The sequence below is a fragment of the Phascolarctos cinereus genome, unplaced genomic scaffold (assembly GCF_003287225.1).
Source record: "Phascolarctos cinereus isolate Bilbo 61053 unplaced genomic scaffold, phaCin_HiC Scaffold_726;HRSCAF=1367, whole genome shotgun sequence".
Lineage (NCBI taxonomy): Eukaryota > Metazoa > Chordata > Mammalia > Diprotodontia > Phascolarctidae > Phascolarctos > Phascolarctos cinereus.
In genome coordinates, this window is record NW_027556098.1 from 304,278,244 (window position 1) to 304,299,582 (window position 21,339).

At 39.2% G+C, this 21,339-nt stretch overlaps 1 protein-coding gene across 3 annotated transcripts in view; it reads right to left on the bottom strand.

The window, feature by feature from the left end:
* Nucleotides 1-21,339, bottom strand: part of ALG9 (ALG9 alpha-1,2-mannosyltransferase) — a 135,166-nt gene that overhangs the window by 30,784 nt on the left and 83,043 nt on the right. For 2 of the 3 annotated variants that reach the window (XM_020989789.2, XM_020989790.2), the window contains one exon: nt 5,071-5,201. In XM_020989789.2, coding sequence (XP_020845448.1) covers nt 5,071-5,201 — 131 coding nt within the window. Of the gene's footprint in view, nt 1-5,070; nt 5,202-21,339 lie in introns of those variants that run through there. The other variant, XM_078156854.1, reaches the window with a different exon arrangement.

A 21,339-nucleotide genomic window follows, 5' to 3' on the forward strand; every position in this document is an offset into this window, starting at 1 on the left:
TGTATCCTTCAACATCTTAGCTGATAGAGTAGAAAGTCAGTGTGCACAAAGAAGACTAGAGATGATGCCACAAGAGGACTGGTTGAAGGAGCTAGAAATGTTTAGTTTAAAGAAAGAAAAAGATTCAGGACAGAGATGTCAAATACATGGCTGTGGCCAGAACCATATTAAAATGTAACTGGGAAATAGTTAACAAAATAAATAAAAATTCAATAGAATATAACATTAACATGTGGTTTTCTAAATTAATATGTAATATGCAAGAAACCTAATGTGTGATTTAGTGGCCCCCACTCTATTTGAGTTTGGTGTTACTGTCTTAGGATGAATATGATAGCTATCTTCAAGTAGCTACAGGATTGTCATGAGGAAGAGGGATTAGATTTGTTTTACTTGGCCTTACGGGCAAAATTTGGGGTAAGAAACAGACGTTAAACGGGAAGATCAATATAAAGTAGAATGAGCTGCTTTGGGAGGTAGTAGATTTCTCATCACTATAGTCTTCAAGTGGAGCCTGGATGACCACTTGAAGAATTAATTCCTACTTAAGTAAGGACTGAACTACATGACCTTGTTCTGAATCTTCCTGGTCACAGACTCTGGTTCCTGATATCTGAGGACCACTGTCACCAACCATCGAACCTGAATTCTTTTCCATTTGTTAGGCCACCAATTCTTATTGGATCCATTGCAACCCATAGAACAAGAAAAGAACATGAAAAATTAAAACTTTTGAGCAAACTATATTATGAAAATGGACTGTGGAAAATGATGTTCAGCTGTCTTTTCTTCATTTTAATAGTTCTGATATTTTTTTTAAACAAGCCTCCTTATTTTGGCTTTATCATTATTTTAAAACAGTGCCATCTCATAAAAAACAAAGTTAAATAGATAATAAGAAAAATCATGAGGACATTTCCTAACTGCTCACCTCATATATACTATTCTCTAACTCTGCTCTCATTGCTCAAGTTATATGCATCCCTGCATAAACTAGGGAAATTATCCAGCCTCAGCTATCCCCTTAAGATCCAGGTGAAGTATCCCCTTAAGATCCAGGTGAAGTATCCCCTACAGCATCAATCAAGCCCCATATTCTTCAGGAAACCTCCATATTCTAGCTTATCTCTCACTTCTCTGAACTCCTACAATGCTTATAGCTGCAAATACACACACACACACACACACACACACACACACACAACCCCTGAAGTCATGGTCTGTGTCTAATACAGGGATTCATAATTTAGGGTCCAAGGAAAGATTTCAAGAAGTCTACAAGCTTAGATGGGAAAAAAAAAATAACATTTATTTTTACTAACCTCTAACTGAAATTTACATTTCCTTTAATTATTTAATAATCTGAAAAGGGGCTCATGTGCATCACCAAACTGCTGAAGCAGTTTATGACACAAAAAAAGTTAAGAACCACTGGACTAATTTTGTTTTCCCTAGAGAAACTTCTATAGTGCTTGGTCCCCAATAGGCATTTAATAAAGACATTTAATTAAGACTGACTGACTGATGGCTGAAGTTGTGAGACCAGCCAGATCTTGGTCAAGAAAATCCCATACATTTCCATGCTGGCTTCCTACAAATCCAAAGTAAATAGTGAGAGCCACAGATTTGTATTTAGAAATAGATATACACAGGCCACTTTTGAGAAATTCCTTTCCTAAAAACACCCCAGAATTTGAAATATAAGAAGCTTCATCAAACCTCTTCTTTTCCAAATCACGAGCTGAAAAAGAGTTTGCTATGGCACCAGCTAATACAGAGCTACGTTTTGTATATGGTCATGGCAAGCAAGTGCTAGAGTTGCCTCTACTTGTTACATAAGGTGCTGAGTACAAAAGCCACTGTTATCTCTGCAGGTGAGAGTTCAGATTTGAGTGTTACGGCCTCAGTAAGGAGTCTGTAAAACACTCTAGAATCCCCATAGCTCTGAGGAACTCTGCAGATGCCACCAAATTGTAATATTTGGGCCAAAGTCTGCCACAGATGTCACAATACGTGGCAGATAAATAAATTGTCATGACAACACATAGAATCCAGGATTGTAGTCTTTTGTTGTTTTATAAGTCAGGTCAATGCATGCCATCTAATACCAAGTGGAAAAAATGCAAAGAAAACCAGTACAGAGCACAGACAGGCTAGGCCATTTGGGGAACCTGTAGGCAGACTGGGCCAATGACTTGCACCTCATCCAACAGGTTTTTCCTTTTGAACTTAGGATGTGTTCACTGAATCTTTGCCCTTACTGCAATATACAGGAAACAAAATGTCTCCATAAATTGTACTGCTTTTCAATGACTTTCTCTGCCCTTCTATTCATCCAAACAAACAAGGCACACTAGATAGAACAGGAACCCCACACATGCAGATGGTGTGGGATTCATGATCAGAGGCTTCTTCAGAAACCACAAGAATCTTCTGATATTATAGATAGGAAATGCAAATTGGATATGTTTATGGCATTATTCTATGCAGTAGGTGGCTGCTCACTTTGTGTCAACTTACGGCAAAAGCTCTTTGTGGAGGATGTGGAGGTTAACAGGAGATACAACTCAGCTTGGGGAAGAAATCCATCAGATTTATATTATATTCCCAACACAGAATGAAGCCTGAAATAAATTCTTAAGGGAACTGCGGGAAAGGAATCCAGGGTCTCTTAGTTCTAAAGGTTTGGCCTGGACATAGGTGCAGTTTGATTCCTACTCTCTGCTCACTCCTCAGGGAAGCAATAAGCAGCATCTCTGAGAAAGGGCACTCAGCTTCCAGGGCTTCCCAGATATGTTCCCTTCAGTACCATCATCCATGGGGAATAAGAGAGGACCATACAGAAACCTGAAAAAGTAGTACTCAATCACATTACCTGCATATGTCAGCGCTGTGCTAAGTAGGAATTTGGTGAAGAGGCAACCCACACAAACCATTCTTTATTCTGAAGGCTTTAAGATCTCCAGAGACAAATGTACAAGTGTTCCATTCCTTCCCTCATCCTGTGGTTCTCTACAGATAAGTACTACCTGCTGGGCTGTTTTGCATCAATGGAAAAAGTAAATGTACCTCATTTCAAACTTCAAAGGTGATCTATATAGCTCGAATGTGGAAAGGAGCAAGACATCCCCCAATGATACTTCCTAGCTTCATTCACTGTTCAAATTTTTTTTGCTTTGGCCCTGGCACTAATTAGCACACTGTTCTGCAATAAGTCTCTCCTTGTAGCACAGACCGTGGCTGGAGTCCAGGTCCTGCTGCCACATCAGCACAAGAGGACGGGCCAGGCCTGGGGCCTCAGGCAACTTTAGTTTCCTCAATTCTAAAATGAGAACATGACACTGGACAAACTTAAGGTGCCACGTACAGTAGTTTAACCTATCACCCAAAAGAAAACAAAGTATACAGAGCTTCTGTGAGATCTGGGTCTCACCATTATTAGGCATATGGGGGAGAAGTGCAGCACAAATTTCCTCTACATGGAAACAGCTGCCTAGGACACTGACTGTTCCACTGGGATAAGTCACGTATACACTCGCCTCATTTGCCCCAGGAAGACAGAGGGTTTAGAGGGTTTGTAGGACTGTGATATGGTTCAGGATTCCTAATTTGGGAATCAACCCACAACTTCCACCACATAGCCCACACTCTACCACACATGTCTACTTCTAAGGCCACCTATGAAGGAAAGTCTATGAGAAACAGCAAGGTAAAGAGAGAGTCAGGAGAGACCTGGGTTTGGATCCCACATTTAACACTTACTAGCTATGTAAAAGGCCAGCGCTCTAAGCCTCAGCTTTTTCACCTGTAAAACTGAGATAACAACAGCACATACTTCAGATGTTGCTTTGAGGATCAAATGAGATTGCATGTGTGTGTATATGTATGTCTCTCTGTATATGTGTATATGTATATATGCATACATATATATGACTATGAGGAAGTCACATTATTTCAGTGTCCCCACAAACTGCTCTAAGATTATACACAATAGCTAGCAATCTTCTTTGGCAGAGGGAGTCCCAACAATGGGAGTTTCCAAATTTAAAAAAAAATTTTTTTAACCTGAACCAAAATAAAAGAAACAAACAGAGGAGGGAAAAAGTGTTAACTAGTTGACTGGATATCCTTTAGCAAATGAATGCTCTTTCCTTCCTCTATTTTGCTGATGCTAAACCATACTTTCCATTTTATTGATCAGAAAAAGGAAGCCTTCATTTATATTTCCAAAGCTAAAGAAAAGGGATTAAATGAGAGGAGGTAACTGGACACACCATATTAGAACAGGTTAAACATCTGGGCCAGAAACATGAGTCAAGGACTGAAGAGGAGGAGAACCTGGGCTTGAATTTTAAACCCAGTAGTCTAAGCAGGGCTTCTTAAACTTTGTCCACTCGCGACCCTGTTTCGTGTTTCGGCAGTGTTTGCTGGCACTGCATGGTGTGACGGCATGTGCCATGCAAAGTGTGCATGCTTTGTGTTCAGAATCAAGGCAGCAGTGAAGTTGTGTGATGCAACACAGGCAAGAGCTGCCAGAAACACCTCCGATTCATTATGCGCTTGATTTCTAATTAATTTTTGGTCATTGTGAGTTCAGAAACCTTTTACTGCGGTCAAATTTTTCGCACCCCCATATGAGGTCATGACTCATAGTTTAAGAAGCACTGGTCTAAGCTAGTTACCTAAAATGTAGGGTATAACACCCTACATTTGTGGGGAGCCACAAAACCCTTTCAGGGGGACAATAACTGGCAAAATTATTGGACATTTTTAGCATAACTTCTGAATAAATACATCCAATTTTTTCAACAGTCAACAACAGTGGATTTATGACACAAATGAGCTGTATTAAATTATTAATTTTATAATGAACAAGCTTGGCCTGAATAAGACATGAAAAAACATACCTTTCTCACTTTCTTGCAAAGCAAAAGGATGTCTACAAATATGGAACATAGAATGGAATAGTAGACTGAACAAATACATTCATTTTTTCAGAACTGATATTTCCTTTACTTTTTTTTAAACCCCTGGTAAACACTTGCTTCCTTGATGGTTAAAGTCACATACCTGGAAGTATCAAGGAATGGTCTGTAAGCAAGGATGATCCACTCTTCTCTGTTGGATGAATACCTTGGCTCTCGGGGTGTTTCTGATACTGTGTCTAAATCCACCAAATAATGGCATTTGCTGATGTCAACCTGGAATAGAGACAAAATACAATTCTTCAACAAGACTGTAAAAGGCATATATTATCAAATGAAATCTCAGAGATTTCCAAAGGATCTGAAGCATTAGAAATCATCCACGGCCTCCATAGTAACACACTGCCACAAAGATCACAAGTGTTCCCTCAACCACATGTACCTGTGTTGGATTATGATGGCTCTGAACCCTGCGCAGGGAAAGATGTATTAACCCAGTTAAATATGCAGGCATATGCAGCACGGGGAGACCTCTGGAAATGACTACAAGTGCAGAGGACTCCTAGCCACCGCACCAATGTTACAATGCTTAGAATTATCATAAGTCCATGTGCCAACCCCAGGAAACACATCAGCTCACTCTCACTTTCAATTCATCACATCTTATAAGCACCAAGGGAAGCAGAGGCGGAAGAATAATGACTAAACATCAATGCCACCCAAGGTGCGAGGGAAGTCCTCCTAACTCTGCTGACTGAGTCACAGCAGCTACCTGAATCAATTAGACAACACAGTTCACAGGTGTGTACACTGCAAACACCACATGGCTTTTACTTTAAAAAATGAGTAGGGTTCAGTGAAACAATATCACTGCTATCACAGCACCTATCCTTGGACAGGTAAAGGAAACAGTGGCCCAAAACACTCATAATAAGCATTGGCCAATCACCAGTGCTCATGGAAGAATATGAAGCCAATCGAATTCTACATTTCTTTTAAAATCTTGTGGGAGACTGTTATTTTCACAAAAATCATCAACTTAGAAGAGGCTACTCCAAAAGCTCTATGACTCTCAGGGGAAGGAAGAGGGGAATAAGTGTTTATTATGTGCCTGCTATGTGCCAAGCACCATGCTAAGCACTTTATGAACACTATCTCATTTGGTCCTCACAACAAATCCGGGAGGTATATGCCATTCTCATTTTACAGTTAGGAAACTGAGGCTAACAGAGGTTAAATGACTGGCCCAGGGTCACACAGATTCACAGGTACAGCTAGCCAAATCTGAACTCAGATCTTCCTGACTACAGGTTCAGGTCTATTCTCTGTACCAGGTATCTGCCTCTAAAAGGCAGAATGGAAACGGAGAGTTGGGAAACTACTAGCTCTGTTCTAGCTAGCTTCAGGAGGAATTGTAAAGCCAGCAGTGTCTCACTGAGCCATGGAAAGGGGGAAAATCGTAAGAACAGTGCTTTCCAGAGGTTCAAACTAGATGTCTTTCTAAAATTTAGAGAAGAAGCCCTCCTGGACTGTCAACTTTGATTTCGGTGAAGATCATTAGGAAAAGTGGATGGAGAACTTGACTTTCTCTGGCCTACCAGTGAACTCTGTTTTTCCCCATCCTCTTTCTCCTTTCCCTTTAGCTCACAGCAATGTTCTCATTCTCTCACAGCATTATTTATATGTAAATAGGACTTCAGTCTCACATCTGTCTCTACATATGGGCTATTCCTCCAGGGGAGAGAAAGCACACTGAGAATTGACGTCAGAACCAATTCCATTCCGCAGAACTCTCTAAAAATGATCCTTTGCATAAACACTCCCAGCAGCAGTTTTGATTGTCTGAAAACCCACTCCATGGCTCCCATGCATTTTACAAACATGAAATGAGTTCAGAAAAACTTCCCAAGGGCCATGTCTGTGCAATCAGATAGAACCAGCAAGAGGTAGGGACATCATGCATTGCTGCTCTCCTACTCCTGGGGCTGCCGCTGAAATGCCAGGCTGAAACGTCTGCCCTTTGCTCCAGCCCACCTTCCTTAGATTACAGTCCCTGAGTTTTCTATTTGACCATGACAGTTGCCCTACCACAGGGGTGACTTGCAATGCTGTAATATTCTAACCACTCCAAGTCTTCAAGCTACTTGGGTTGGTACTAGCTATTTAAGATCACAAAACAAATTATCTGGGTTTGGCATAATCAAATCAATCCAGTCAATGGCTATTTACTGAGTGTTGCCCACATGTCTTTCAAGAGAGTAAGGCAGGGGCTGCTAGGTGGCGCAGTGGATAGAGCACCAGCCCTAAAGTCAGGAGGACCTGAGTTCAAATCTGACCTCAGACCAAACACTTGACACTTACTAGCTGTGTGACCCTGGGCATGTCAACTGCCTAAAAAAAAGAATTTTTTTTTCTTAAAAAGTAATGCATTGTAGAGGATACAGAGGACGGAAATATGAGGCATGGTTTCTACAAAAAAAAAAATAAGGCATGGTTTCTGATCTCAAGGGACTCAAAGTTATGTTGTAGAAGGAAAACAAACATATTAAAACAGAATAATTAATTGTTATACTATGTGGTAATAAGTAATAAATGCAACATAATTACAAAAACTCAAAGTTCACTAGAAAAACAGAGAGCATTTAGTCTAATGCCTTTGTTTCACAGATGAGGAAACTGAGGCTAAGAGAGGAAAAGCAAAGGCCCAAGCCCCATAAGAAGTAGGAATTCCCTAGCCAGTTCTCAGAGCTACATCATGCTGCCTCTCCCAGTGGGTTAAAGCTCAACTCAAAAGCCTCTTTCATTAAGCCATTTCTCTAAACCTGTTCTTCTATCTCTTTCCTCATCTATGACCTCATATAGCACTTTGTTTTGCACCTCTACGATGAACATATTACTGTGTATTAGTTGCCTGTGTAAATATCTAACCTGTCTGTGAGACTCCTAAATCCATGAAGGAAGGCACACTGTGCGCCCAGCTAAACTCTATCTCCTCTGAAGACCTAGTTTATTGCTTTGCATAAGGTAAGTAAGTGCTTATCAATTATTTTTTAAGTGAACAGAGTGTTGGAAAAAGTTTCACGGAGAAAGTTGAAGTATTCTAAGATGAAGCAATGGAAGAAGGGGATTCTAGGTGAAAATATAGCATGTCTAAAAGCAGAGGTGGAAAGAGCATGATATGCATCTACAGGTGGGTGAAGTGATGAAATCTAACAGAAGTGAAAGGTAACAGATTGTGAGTAGGGGAAAACAAGATCGAATAGGTAAAGTGAGGATAGATGATGGAAAGGTTTAAACATCAGGAAGGGGGACTGAACTTGAGCAATCAATCAATCACCAAGCATTTATTAGGTACCTACCACACTCCAGGCACTATGCTATGTGCTAGAGATAGAAAGACAAAAGGAAAATAGTCCCTACCTTTAAGGGACTTAAATTCTATTACAGAAGACAACATGAAAATATAAAGGCATATGCAAGACACACAACCGGGGCTGCCCAATGCTAGTGCCCTCCCTTCTACGGTTACCTAGTATGTACTTTGCATATGTAATGGGCCATCTTGGGTATGTATCTTGTATCCCCATTACACATACAAAGTAGATACAAAGCAACCTTGGAGAGGAAATAATTAGTGATTAGGAATACCAGGAGAGGCCTCCAGTGAAGAACTAAAAGGCAGAGATGAGGAGGGAGAACATTCCAGGCATGACAAGCAGCAGGAGAAAATGCATCAGAAACAGGAGATGAGGTGTCATATCCAAGGAACAGCAAGCTGGCCAACACAGCCAGATCAGAAGGTGCATGGAGGAGAGGAAAGGGCGCGAAGGGGCCAGGCAGGAAGAACTTTAAATGCCAAGCAGAGGAGTTAGTATTTGGTCTTGGAGACCACAGGGAATCAAAAGAGTTTATAGTGAGTAATTCAGTAAAAGGGCTAGACCTGTATTTTAGAAAAAATCACTTCAACAGCGAGTGAAAGACACATTGGAGAAATGGAATACCTAACACAGGAAGGGAGACCAATGAGGCTTCTACTGCCAATGGTCCAAAAGCAAGGTGATGAGGTGCTGAACTAGGGTAGTGGTTGTGTGCGCAGGGCTAAGGGGATGCACAGCAGAGATGTTACACAGAAAGAAATGACAGGATTTCACAAAAACTGTGATATATGGAGTGGGAGCAAAGAGCAGAGGAAGACACCAAATTTGTGAAGCTGGGTGACTGGATCACTGTACCCTCAAACAGCAGTAGAGAAGTTGAGTCAAATGCTGCCGAGAGGTAAAGAAAGATGGTTAAGCAAAGGCCATTAGATTTGGTAAATGCAATAACAATATACCATCGATTCTTAAGCATATCAGTCAGTCAGTAAACACTTATTCAGTGCCTACTACATGTCAGACATTTTGCTAAGTGCTAGAGATAGAAAAAAAGGCAAAAGACAGATCCTGCCCTCAACGAGTTCACAATCTAATGGGGCAGACAAGAAAACAAATATGTGGGAAAAAAGCTAACTACAGCAAAAATAGGAAATAATGAAGAGGGAAGGCACTATAGTTAAAAGGGGTTAGGAAAAGTTCCTGTAGAAGATGGGATTTCACTTGTGACTTGAAGGAAGTCAGAGAAGCCAAGAGACAGAGATGAGGAGGGCGAGCATTCCAAGCATGGTAGGCAGCCAGAGAAAATGCCTGACAACAAGAGATGGCATGTTTTATTTGAGGAACAGCCAGGAGGCCAGTGCCATTAGACTGAAGAGGAAATGCAGGGAGTGAGATGTAAGAAGTCTGGAAGGGGTAAGTGGGAGGAGAGAGATAGGTTATGAAGGACTCTGAAAACCAGAGGATTTTATATTTGATCTTGGAGAGGACCGGGAGCCACTGGAATTTAAGTGGTAACAGGGAGAGGTATAGCATGGTTGGACTTGTGCTTTAGGAAAATCACTTTGGTGGCTAAATGGCAGCTGGATTGGCATGTAGAGAAACTTGAGGCAAACAAACACAGCAGCAGGTTATTGTAATAGTCCAAGTACAGGTGATGAGGATCTGTACCAGGGTGGTGGCAGTGTCTGAAGACAGAAGGGGATATTTGAGAGATGTGGCAAAGGTGAAATCAACAGGCCTTGGCAACAGATTAGATGTGGGGATTGAAAGATAGTGAGGAATTAAGGCTGACACCTATGTTTTAAGCCTGTGGCACTGGGAAAATGAGGAAAGAGAAAAGGCCACTGGATTTGCCAATTAAGAGAACATTAGTAACTTTGGAGAAAGGAATTTTGGTGAAATAAGGTTAGAAGCCAGATTGTTAAGAAGAGAGTGTGAAGAGAGAAAGTACAGGCACCTATCATAGACAGCTTTTTCAAAGAGTTCAGCCACAAAGGGCAGAAGAGATAAGGGATGGTAGGTTGGTGAGGATGGAAGGATCAAGTGAAGGGTTTTTTTAAGGACAGAAGAAGACATGGGCATGTTTGTAGGCAGTAGGGAACCAGCCAATTGACAAGGAAAAACTGAAGATAAGTGATAGAGTGGATATGACAGAAGTGGCAATCCATTGGAGGACATGAGACGGAATGGGGTTGCTTTTTCAAGTGGAATGGTATGCCTTGGTAAGAAAAGAAGTAAGGCTACATCTTTATGTGAGAAAGGGGTGAAGGAGGAGATAGTTGGCAGAAAGTATCTGAGTGATGGCAGATGAAGAAGAAGGGGAGGAGAGGGAGCTCAAGGCAAATGGCCCCAATTTTTTGAATAAAATATGAGGTAAAGTTCTCAGTTAAGAGACTGGGAGGGCAAAGAGGCAGCCATGGGATGTTTGAGGAAGGATGGAAAGGGTAGAAGGGCTGCTGTGAAGAGTGAGATAGCTGATAAGGGTCGTAGAGAAGGATTGCCTATCAGCAGTGAGGGCCCAATTGAGATTGTATAACATAAATTTGTAGTGGACCCAGTCAGAACAGTTGTGTGTTTTTCTCCACCAACACTCAAGTAGCATGTGTGTAGGAGTGAAGGTGATGGATGATGGGAATGATGCAAGGTTAAGGATTGATATAATGCAATCAGCAAAACAAGGGGGCCAGGGGCTCAAGAGAAGAGGACAGTATAGAGTTAAACTGGTTCACCAAGAGGTCAATATGGGAAAAAGAGGGGAGAGTGGCTAGTGCAGGGGAGCTGGCCTAGGAGAGAACTGAGGGTTCTAAGGACTGGAGGTCATGGTAAGGACAAAGAGTAGGAAATGGTCTCACAGGGAGATATGGACCAAATGTCACAGAAATATTGAGTAGATAGGAACTGAAAACAGACTATATGGGACACTGGCATAAAAGCTGAACTAAAAGACAGCTCCCCAAACAGGCTAACAGTACTGTGGGACTACAAGGACAATGCCAGTAACCTGACTACTTGTGCCACCACTCTCCTGATCCTGCTGTCAGCCCAGCTGCCTGAGCTAGAGGCCTCTCTGTTACTAAGAAGAAAAGGATACGGATTTACATCGAGGCAGCAATCAGCTGGAACAACAATGACGCAAGCGAGGTAAAAATAGATGATTGATGAGGGGCAACTCGGAGTTCAGGGAAGAACACACAGAAATCATCTCTGTATACAAAAGAGATCTCGCTTCCCATGGAGCACTATCAATTTTTCTGCACACATAGTACGGAACTCATTACGGTTGGGGTGAGGGCTAGAAGGAAGAGGGCACAGAGGAGCTAAGAGCTCAACCACAACTAACTGTCCTGTACAGAATGACCAAAACAAATAATAGGATCACAAGTGGAAACTCTGAGGCTACGACAGAGAACAGAAATGGCACCCCCAGCTAAACGTGTTATTTTTTTTTAAGGCAATTAGGGTTAAGTGACTTGCCCAGGGTCATACAGCTAGTAAGTGTCAAGTGTTTGGTCCGAGGCTGGATTTGAACTCAGGTCCAACTGACTTCAGGGCTGGTGCTCTACCTACTGTGCCACCTAGCTGCCCCCTAAACGTGTTATTAACTCATAACTGATATAATAATTCCCTGGAAAATATATACTAAACACTTGAAAAATTTTTAATCATCTTACTCAACAGAATTCATCAATGACTGATTTTGAACGATAATTTAATACTTAAAAATTAAATAGCATTTGGAATATATTATTTTTTTTATCTCCAAGGTACCCAACTAACTGATTCACTGCCTTCTAATATTTCCCTGAGAGCTAGTGCAATCAGGTATAGAGGTTTCCTATAGCACAGTCTTTGTAACTGGACACATACAACATGGAACAGCTTTAAATCCTGAGCTTTTGGACATTATGAACACCTCTCATAATTCTCTTCTAAAACCCATGGTATTTCTCCCATTATATCACACAATGCCAATCAAGTAATTACAGCAAAATCTATAACAAATATCTTCATATGACTAAAAGATTTCCAAACCCCAGGCAAATATCCAGTTATTTTATTTTTTTAATGTTTTATTAGTACTCTTTAAAAAAATAACACTCCTCCCTGATTCTGCCCTCATAGAAACTTCCCACATAACAAATAAGATCACTCAGACGAACCAGGTCAACATACTGTCCATAAGTGAAAACGCACATCTCATTCTGTATCTGTGGTCTGTCACCTCCTTATCAAGAGCTGGAAGGCATGCCTTATCATCAGTCCTCTGATGTTAGGATTAGTCACCAAACTGATCAGAGTTCTACAGTCAATGTTTTTTCCTCTATATCATTATGTTTACTGTGTATATTGTTCTCCTGCCATTGTGCTCTAAGTTTGTGTCTACTTTTCCCAGTGGTTGTATGTCTTTGTGGAACAGTACACCCCAGATACTGTTCTTACTGTACCACCTTAGCAAATGCCTTAGCTGAGATCTATATTAAGTCTATCCACTGACTGCTCACTGTAAATGGAAAGCACACCATTGAGGGCTTACAAGTCACAATGGCAGGACTAAAGAATAGTCATGCCTCTGGAGATCCAACCCACAAGTTAGGTTATACAAGTGAGGGGGAAATCCAGAAAGGAGCATTACATTTGTATACATGAGATCGTTCTGTCTGTCTTCGACCTTGGGGTACATGTCTAGTAGTGGTATTGCTGGGTCAAAGGGTATAGTTTAGTGACTCGTTAGTATAATTCTAAATTGTTTTCCAGAATAGTTGGACAAATTCACAACTCTACTAACACTACATTAATGCACCTGTCTTCCCACAGTCCTCCCAACCTTTAATATTTTCATGTTTTGTCACCTTTTTAAATGTACAGTTTTTTAAAGTAATTTTATTTATATCTATGATACAATCGTTGTAGGGAACTCCCAGAGAGAAAACTCCCTCAGCCACTGTGGACCCACAATTGCTCTACAGCTTACAGTCCTAGAGAGCTGCCTAGGACACTAAGGGGGTGGGTGATTTGCCCAGTGTCACAGAACTATTATGCCTCAAAAGCAGGACATGAACTCAGGCATTCCTGACTTCAAAGTCTATTCTCTATCTTTTACCTCATGCTAACTCTCAAGTGAAGCAACATGTGGCACAAATTTGGCACTCCCCTGGAATTCACTGCAATACTAAACCATGAGATAAACCTATATGACCTCTTCTCTGGCACCTGGACCATTAGAAGTCTGTGAGCTCTTTGAGGGACTAGTTTTTTGCCTCTCTTTGTATTATTCCCAGCATTTAGCATAGTATTTGACACATAGCAGGTGCTTAATAAATGCCGATTGACTGAAGGCTCTGATGGGAGTGCTTTCAATTTATGTTGCCTGGAACCAAGCCAACACACCACTTCCTGGCCATCACCAAACCATGCCTCAATGTCTCTGTTTTCTAACTCTAGCTCCTTTATATGTGTTATTTTCCCCCGTTAGAATTTAAACTCCTTGAGGGCAGGGACCATCTTGCTTGTTCGTACTTTTATCCTTAGCATAGTGCTTGGCACAGGGAGGCATTTAATAGCTGCTTTTGCTATTCATTCATTCATTTACAGAAGGGAAAACCAAAATACATGATAATGTTTTGCCTTGGTTCCAGGGAACTGATGATGAAACATGCTTCCCTCCCTTTAGAGATGGCCAGAGATTGTGGATACAATCTATATGGTGAGGTCACTATTTTGATCGACTCAGTCAACAAACATTCATCAAGCGCTCAGTATGTGACAGGCACAGTGCTAAGAGCTGGGAATAGAAAGAAAAGCAAAAAACACCGTCCCTGTGCTCGAGGAGCTCTCATTCTACTGGGGGAGAACACCCACAAACAACTGTGCATATACAAGATAGACATAGAGTAAATGAGTGGTAGGGAGTGCCTTCCCTCCTTCTCAGGGTGAAGGTACCAGCACTGGGGAGAAAGGGAGATGGAGGGAGGAGACCCAGAAAGGCTTCTTGCAGAAGGTAAGGGGGAGGGAATAAGCATTATATATGCTAGGCACAAGGATAAGTGCTTTACAAATATTATCGCATTTGTTCTTCGTAACAACCCTGCTAAGTAGGTTTTATTATTATCCCCATTTACAGTGGAGGAAACACAGGCAAATAGAAGTTAATTGACTTGCCCTAGGTCACACAGTTAGTAAGTGTCTAAGGCCAAATTTGAATTCGGGTCTTCCTGATTCTAGGATTCAACCTAGCTGGTAGGATTTGAACTGAATCTTCAAGGAAGCCAGAAGGTGGGGGGGAAGGAGGGAAAGCATTCCAGAAATAGGGGACAGCTAGTTAAACAGCATATAAACCAGAGGGTCAAGTATCATGACAGAGGTACAGCAAGGTGGCCAGTGATGCTAGATCAGAGTACATAGATGGGAGTGAAGTGTAAAAAAAACTGGAAAGGAAAATGTCGTGAAGGGTTTTTAAAGAGAAGATTCTATATCCTGGAGGAAACAGGGAACCACAGGAATTCTGTGTGTGTGTGTGTGTGTGTGTGTGTGTGTGTGTGTGTGTGCGCGCGCATGCGTGTGCACACACATATGTGTGTGGGGTGGGGGTGGTATAAATATGATCAGACCTGTACTTAAGGAAGAGCATTTTGGTTGTGAAGTAGAGGCTGGCCTGGAGTAAAGAGACTTGAAGTAGGGAAACTTGTTTTTCTTTGTTGTGTGGGAAGGTTCTATACAACATGGGAGCTTTTTGGGAGGTGACAGTACTGTGTTACAAAAAAATCAACAAAACATTTTTTAAAAATAAAGAATGTGACAACTAAGTGATTTCCCTATGGTTAGATATGGAATTAAACTCAGCTAATCCTGGTTCTCAAGACTGTGTTCAGCATTATACCTCTCTCTACATAATGTTGAAAATGAAGACTCAGGGGCAGCTAGGTGGCATAGTGGATAGAGCACCAGCCCTGGATTCAGGAGGACCTGAGTTCAAATCCAGCCTCAGACCAAACACCTGACACTTACAAGCTGTGCGGCCCTGTGGAAGTCATTTGCCTTAACAAAAAATAGAAATCTCTAGCTCCAAATGAGTATGGGGAATTTTCTAGACATCTCTAAAACTGTTACTTGAAATAATGCGGTAACGCAAAGCTGTAAACTGAAAGTGCAACTCAGAATAGCAATCTCTCCCTAAGTCAAATTTCCCCCCCAAACAGAGTAATGACCTACTTATTTAGATGTCAAATAAATTAATGCTTAAAAAAGGGGACTGACAAGAAGGAAGACTAGCCATTTTCTTTAACAACAACAACAACAACAATAACAATAATAATAATAGCTAGCATTTATATAGCACTATATTCCAGGCTTCACAAATATTATCTAATCTTCATGACTCCTCAAATCTCTCCAAAATAGGAATTATGCATAAGAGATAAAGCAATTTCAGTTGTCTTCACAATCTAGGACACCAAGAACCCAAAAGAGGTAACAATTCATTAAACAAATAGTAGAGGCAGTGACTAGCTAGCCCCTAATGCACTAATTTAGCACCTCCCACCCCACACTCCACCACGCTCCAGCAGAAATCAAAAAGGAAGAAGTTTGCTCAGGCTGTAAGGCAGCACGCTACGCCAAAACAGAGCTTAGCCAGAGAACTGAGGTACTGAGGGAACTGGGCCAGGACAGGTGTGGCTGTGTGCCATTCCACTACGCCTGAGGAAAAGAGCCCAAAATCTACCCCCCCTCCCAATGGAAGATGCTTGGGTGAGCCATGAATTGTCTAGCATGAGACAAAACTGAGATGGTTTTGAAGTCCAGCCCCTGAAGAAATCACCACCAAAGAGAAAGAAGTCAGAAAGTGAACAACAAGGGGGAAAATGACTGAAATTATCAAAGATTTAAGAAGAAAACACAACTAATAATTCTGCATACAAGCAGATAAACCAATGGAGGAGATATTGATACTAAAAGGAAATGTGGCTTCCAGATCAAGCAAAAGAATACAGACATTTTTGATTAAATATTGTAAAACAAAGGAAAACGAACCAACACCTGATGAGGTACAGGACCCCGTATATTCCCAAGAGAGTATGTAACCAAAACAGGATCTTCCTCAATGACTTAAAATAGATATAAAAATTATGACAGCAGAATTTATGGTTTGCACAGCAAAAATAACCAGCAAAATAGAAAAACTAATCCATGGTAGTAAGTGTTTGCAAAGAAATAAAAGAGAATAACTGAATTGGGGATGCAAATACCCAGAAATAGAGGACAGTCTAGAAGAAGAAAAGCAAAAGGCAATAACATTAAAAGAAGACATGATCTCTGTACAAGTAAAACATATTCATCTTGAAAATAGGAAGCGTAGAGAAAAGTTAAGGAATATAATTCTCTCAGAAGAACATAGGAAGTAAAAAAAAAAAACTGAACACTATAATGCAAAAAATAACACAAGAAAACTGTTCTGAACAAGAAAACAAAGTGCCAATCAAAAGAATCCATATATTGGCTCCAGAAAAATAAAACAACAACACTGTACGCTCCAAACTCTAAGACATAGCATTAAATTTAACAATTTCACTGACAAACAACAAATTCTGCAAGTGCTGAGGATGAAGATCTTCAAATATAAAGGAAAAGAAATTCAAATAAATTTCCTGCAGAAACCACAAGTGAGAATGGCAAGATGTGTTCTGGAAAGCAAATGAGCTTAAGATACAACCCAAGGTGATCTGTCCTGCAAAACTGAGCCTAACCATCAATGAAAAAAGAGGCATTTGAAACACTCGTAGGAAAAGAACCAGACCTGAAGAAATTATCTGCTCCTCAAACACCTTGGAGAACAGTAATATAAGAGTGAATAAATACAACAACCAAGGATAACAACAACCACAAAATAATAACAGAGACCATTACAAGATCTCTTTCTAAAGAATAGAAGGAGACAAAATGAAAGTAGAAGTCACACAGAAGCACTGAAATATGATGGACTGAACTTCCCAATACTCCACTTACAAGTGAATTAGGGCTTTTTGTAAGACTAAATTATAGAATGTGAAAGCACATAAAAAGGGGGAAGAGAAGAAGCTAGAGTAAAATATGTGATACATCCTAAGAATGAAAGAAAAATAACTATTGTTGACTTTTAGGAAGAAGAGAGCATACAGGAGAATGGGAAAAGAGGCAAAAGGGAATGACTGAAAAAAAAGGGAAAGAAATAGAGAAAACTTGTTTCAGTGGTGGGAAGGGGTACCACCGATGAATGCCTTCATGGGAGATGAGACATGTTCTACAAAGGGAGACTAGGACCTTATATAGGTATAATCTACAGGGATTTTGGTATGTTAAAGAGATCACTCATCCTTACCTTGGGTGAAGGGGAATCAGAACTCAAGTGATACCCAGAAGACTGGGAGTGTATGGATCTAGGGAGATTGGAAGGCAAATGGGGAAAAAATGATAATGGGGAGGGCAAAGGTTAATAATGAACTGGACAATCAGGAACAAAGGAAAATTTCGACCATAGGGCAATATCCTCTCTATCACCTGCAGGAATTGATGTATTTCTAAAAGTGAGGCCCAACACAAAAAAGGGGGGCTTGGGTTGAGGTCCCCAAAGCAATAACACCTTAGAAGCTTTAATTCCATGAGGAATACAAAGACTAAAGAAAGACTAAATAAGTAAAGAAAGACTAAATAAGTATAAGGGGCATGAATCAAAGAATAAAAACCTAGAATAGGCAGAAAGGAAGATAAATAATGAAGGGAATGAGAGATAGAAATCTTTTTTTTTTAGAAAAAGGTACAGAAAAAGAAAATTCAAAAATTAACAGTGAAATAAGTTGAGAAGTCTAGAGAAGAAGTGTTTTACTTTACCTAACTAGGGGGAAAAAAGTAGAGAAGGATTAAATAACTAGTTGTTTGTCGTCGTTTCTCCTTCCATTCTCAAAAAGGACCATGACATCAGGGAGGTGACACCATGACTTAAAAATGAACTGGATTTAAGTGAGGGAAAGCTGTGCAAAGTCACCCAGCTTCACTTTCTCCTCTGGAGCCACCTGGGTCCAGTGGTAAGATACAGGTCAGGATGATTAGAGATGGTCCCCAAATAACTAGCTAAAAAAACAAGAAAATAAAAAAAATGATAAGCAAAACTCCAAAATTAGGGAAAAGTACTAAATGGGAGGAGGGATGTATTTAAAAGTGAGGAGAAGAAAGCTAATGGGAATAAGTTTGCCTTAAAAGAGATTAAGCCAAAACAACTGAAGGGACACAGTGCTGTACTTAGAAAAGAAGAAAGGCATGGGTTTCCCCTTCAGTTCTAATTCTTCTTTACAACATGAGTAACGTGGAAATACGTTTAATATGATTGTACATGTACAGCCTATGTCAGACTGCACACCCTCTTGGGGAGTGAGGAGGGAGGGGGAGAAAATTTAGAATTCAAAATCTTACAGAAGTGAATGGTGAAAACTAAAAGCAAATAAATAAAATTTTTTAAAAAGAAGAAGAAAAGGAAAAATCCTAATTTGAAAAAAAAAATGAGATGACTGGAGGAAAATTATACACTTAAGTCTCATAACTTTCACTGTGAATGGATTAAACAATCCAATAAAATAAAAAAGTGACAGATTGGCTAGGAAAACAAAACCCTACAATCTGTTTCTTACAAGAAACACATTCATAAACAAAAGCTATACATAGGCTAAAAATGAAGAGCCAGAAGAACATTTATTATGTATCAGATAAATGAAAAAAGCAGGAGCTACAATCATGCTATCAGATAAAGCAAAAGCAAATATTCAAAAGAATAAAAAAAGGACAAACAAGGACCAAAAAACAAGGACACACAAGCTAAAAGGAATAACAGATAACAAACCAATATCAGTATTAAAGTTACATGCTCCAAATGCCTTAGCATCTAAATTTATAAAGGAAAAATTAACTGAATAAAAAGAAGGAACAGGTAGTAAAGTGATAGTAGCAGGAAATGTTAATATTCTTCTCTCAATTTTAGACAAATCTTAACAGAAAGATAAATAAAAGGAGAAAACACAGAACTAAACAAATTGCTGGAGAAACTAAAAGATTTATGATTTTTTTCTAAAAGGGGAGACTAAAGACTATACATATTTCTCAGTGCTAAAGGAATACTTACAAAAAACTGAATGTGTAATAGGACATAGAGATATTGCAAACAAATGTGAAGAGGCAGAAATAATAAACACATGCTTTACAGATCACAACAGAATGAAATTGTAGTTTAGGAAGTAGGAACAGAAGTCATAAACACAAATGGAAATTTAACAATTAAATTGTACATAAACTAGAAAACAAAAGAGAATTCTAATGATAAAACTTAAAGGATGTTCTTTGAAAAGACTAATAAAATTGATATATCTTTAGCCAATTTGATTTTTAAAAAGAGGCAGAAAATCAAATCAGTAAAATAGCAAAGTGAAATCACAAAGTCATACACATACATAACCTACATCAAAATACTTGCCTTTTCAATGGGGGGGGGTTGGTTGGGAGGAAGAAACGGAGAGATTTTGGAACTTCAAGTTTTAAAATGAAGGTTAAAAATTGTTTTTACATGTAACTGGGGAAAAATAAAACACTAAACAAGAACTCACAAAGCCAGATAAAATAAAAAAGAATTATCACAACTTACTATGCACAGTTATATGCTACCAACATTGAAAACTTAAAAGAAATAGAGGAAAACCTTAAAAATATAAACTATCCAAACTAACAGAAGACCAACAAGAGAGCTTAATTAATCCAATCTCAGAAAAATAAACAGAACCAGCTACAAGGGAACTACTAAAGAAAAAAGATCCTAATCCTGACAGATTTGCAGGAGAAATCAATCAAATTTTAAAAGAATAAATAGTACTAATACTTCATAAATTTCAAGAACTGAGAAAGCACTCTACCAGATTCCTTTCATGAGACAAATATAGTTCTAATATCTAAGCCAGGGAAGGATAAAGCACAGAAGGAAAACTATGGATCAATATCGTTAATAAATATAGCTTTTAAAACTTTAATTAAAATCCTGTTAGACTTTAGAAATTCATCCAAGAAATCATTCATTACGACCAAACTGGATTTATATCAGGGATGCAAGGATGGTTCAGCATTAGGAAAACAATCAAGATAACTGATTATATTAAAACCACAAATATCCAAAACCACATGATTATCTCAACAGATGCAGGAAAAAAAAAACTCTGATAAAGTACAACACTAATTTATGCTCAAAACACTAAAAGTATAGGTACAGAGAAACCTTTTTTAATATCATAAAAAGTATCTATCTAAAACCAAAAGCAAGCATCATATACAATGGAGATACACTAAAACCTTTCCCAATAAATACAGGAGTAAAGCAAGATGTCAACTCTCCACATTACCATTTGATAAAATTCTGGAAAGCAATAGTAATAGTAATAAGACAACAGAAGGAAATTAAAGGAATTAAGATAGATAAAGAGGAGATAAAATTATCCTTATTTACTGATGATATGACAATTGATTTAGAAAATCCTAGGAATCAACAAAGGTAACTGAGACAATAGCTTCAAAAAATTTTCAGGCTATAAAATAAAACCCTCAAATATCAAGATGATTTCTTTATGATAAGAACAAGCTCTAAGAATAATAGGAAGGGGAACTCCATTCCAAAGTAACTACAAGATGCATATAAAGTATCTGAGGATCAATCTACCAAAACCCACAAAATACTTGCATATATTCAATTATGAGTACTCCCACAAGAATTAAAGAATAACTTACACAACTGGGAGAATATTCAGTGTTCATGGATTGACTGTGTCAATATAATAAAAATGACAAGACTACAAAAATTGATTTATACTTTAAATGTTATACCAATCCAATTATCAAAGGGATACTTTACATAACAATAAAACAATAGAAAAATTCACTTGGAAAAATAAAAGCACTAGAATATCAAGTGAAATTGTGAAAAGAAGACAAGATGAAGGGGGAATAATAATTCCAGATCTCAAACCATAAATTACTCAAGA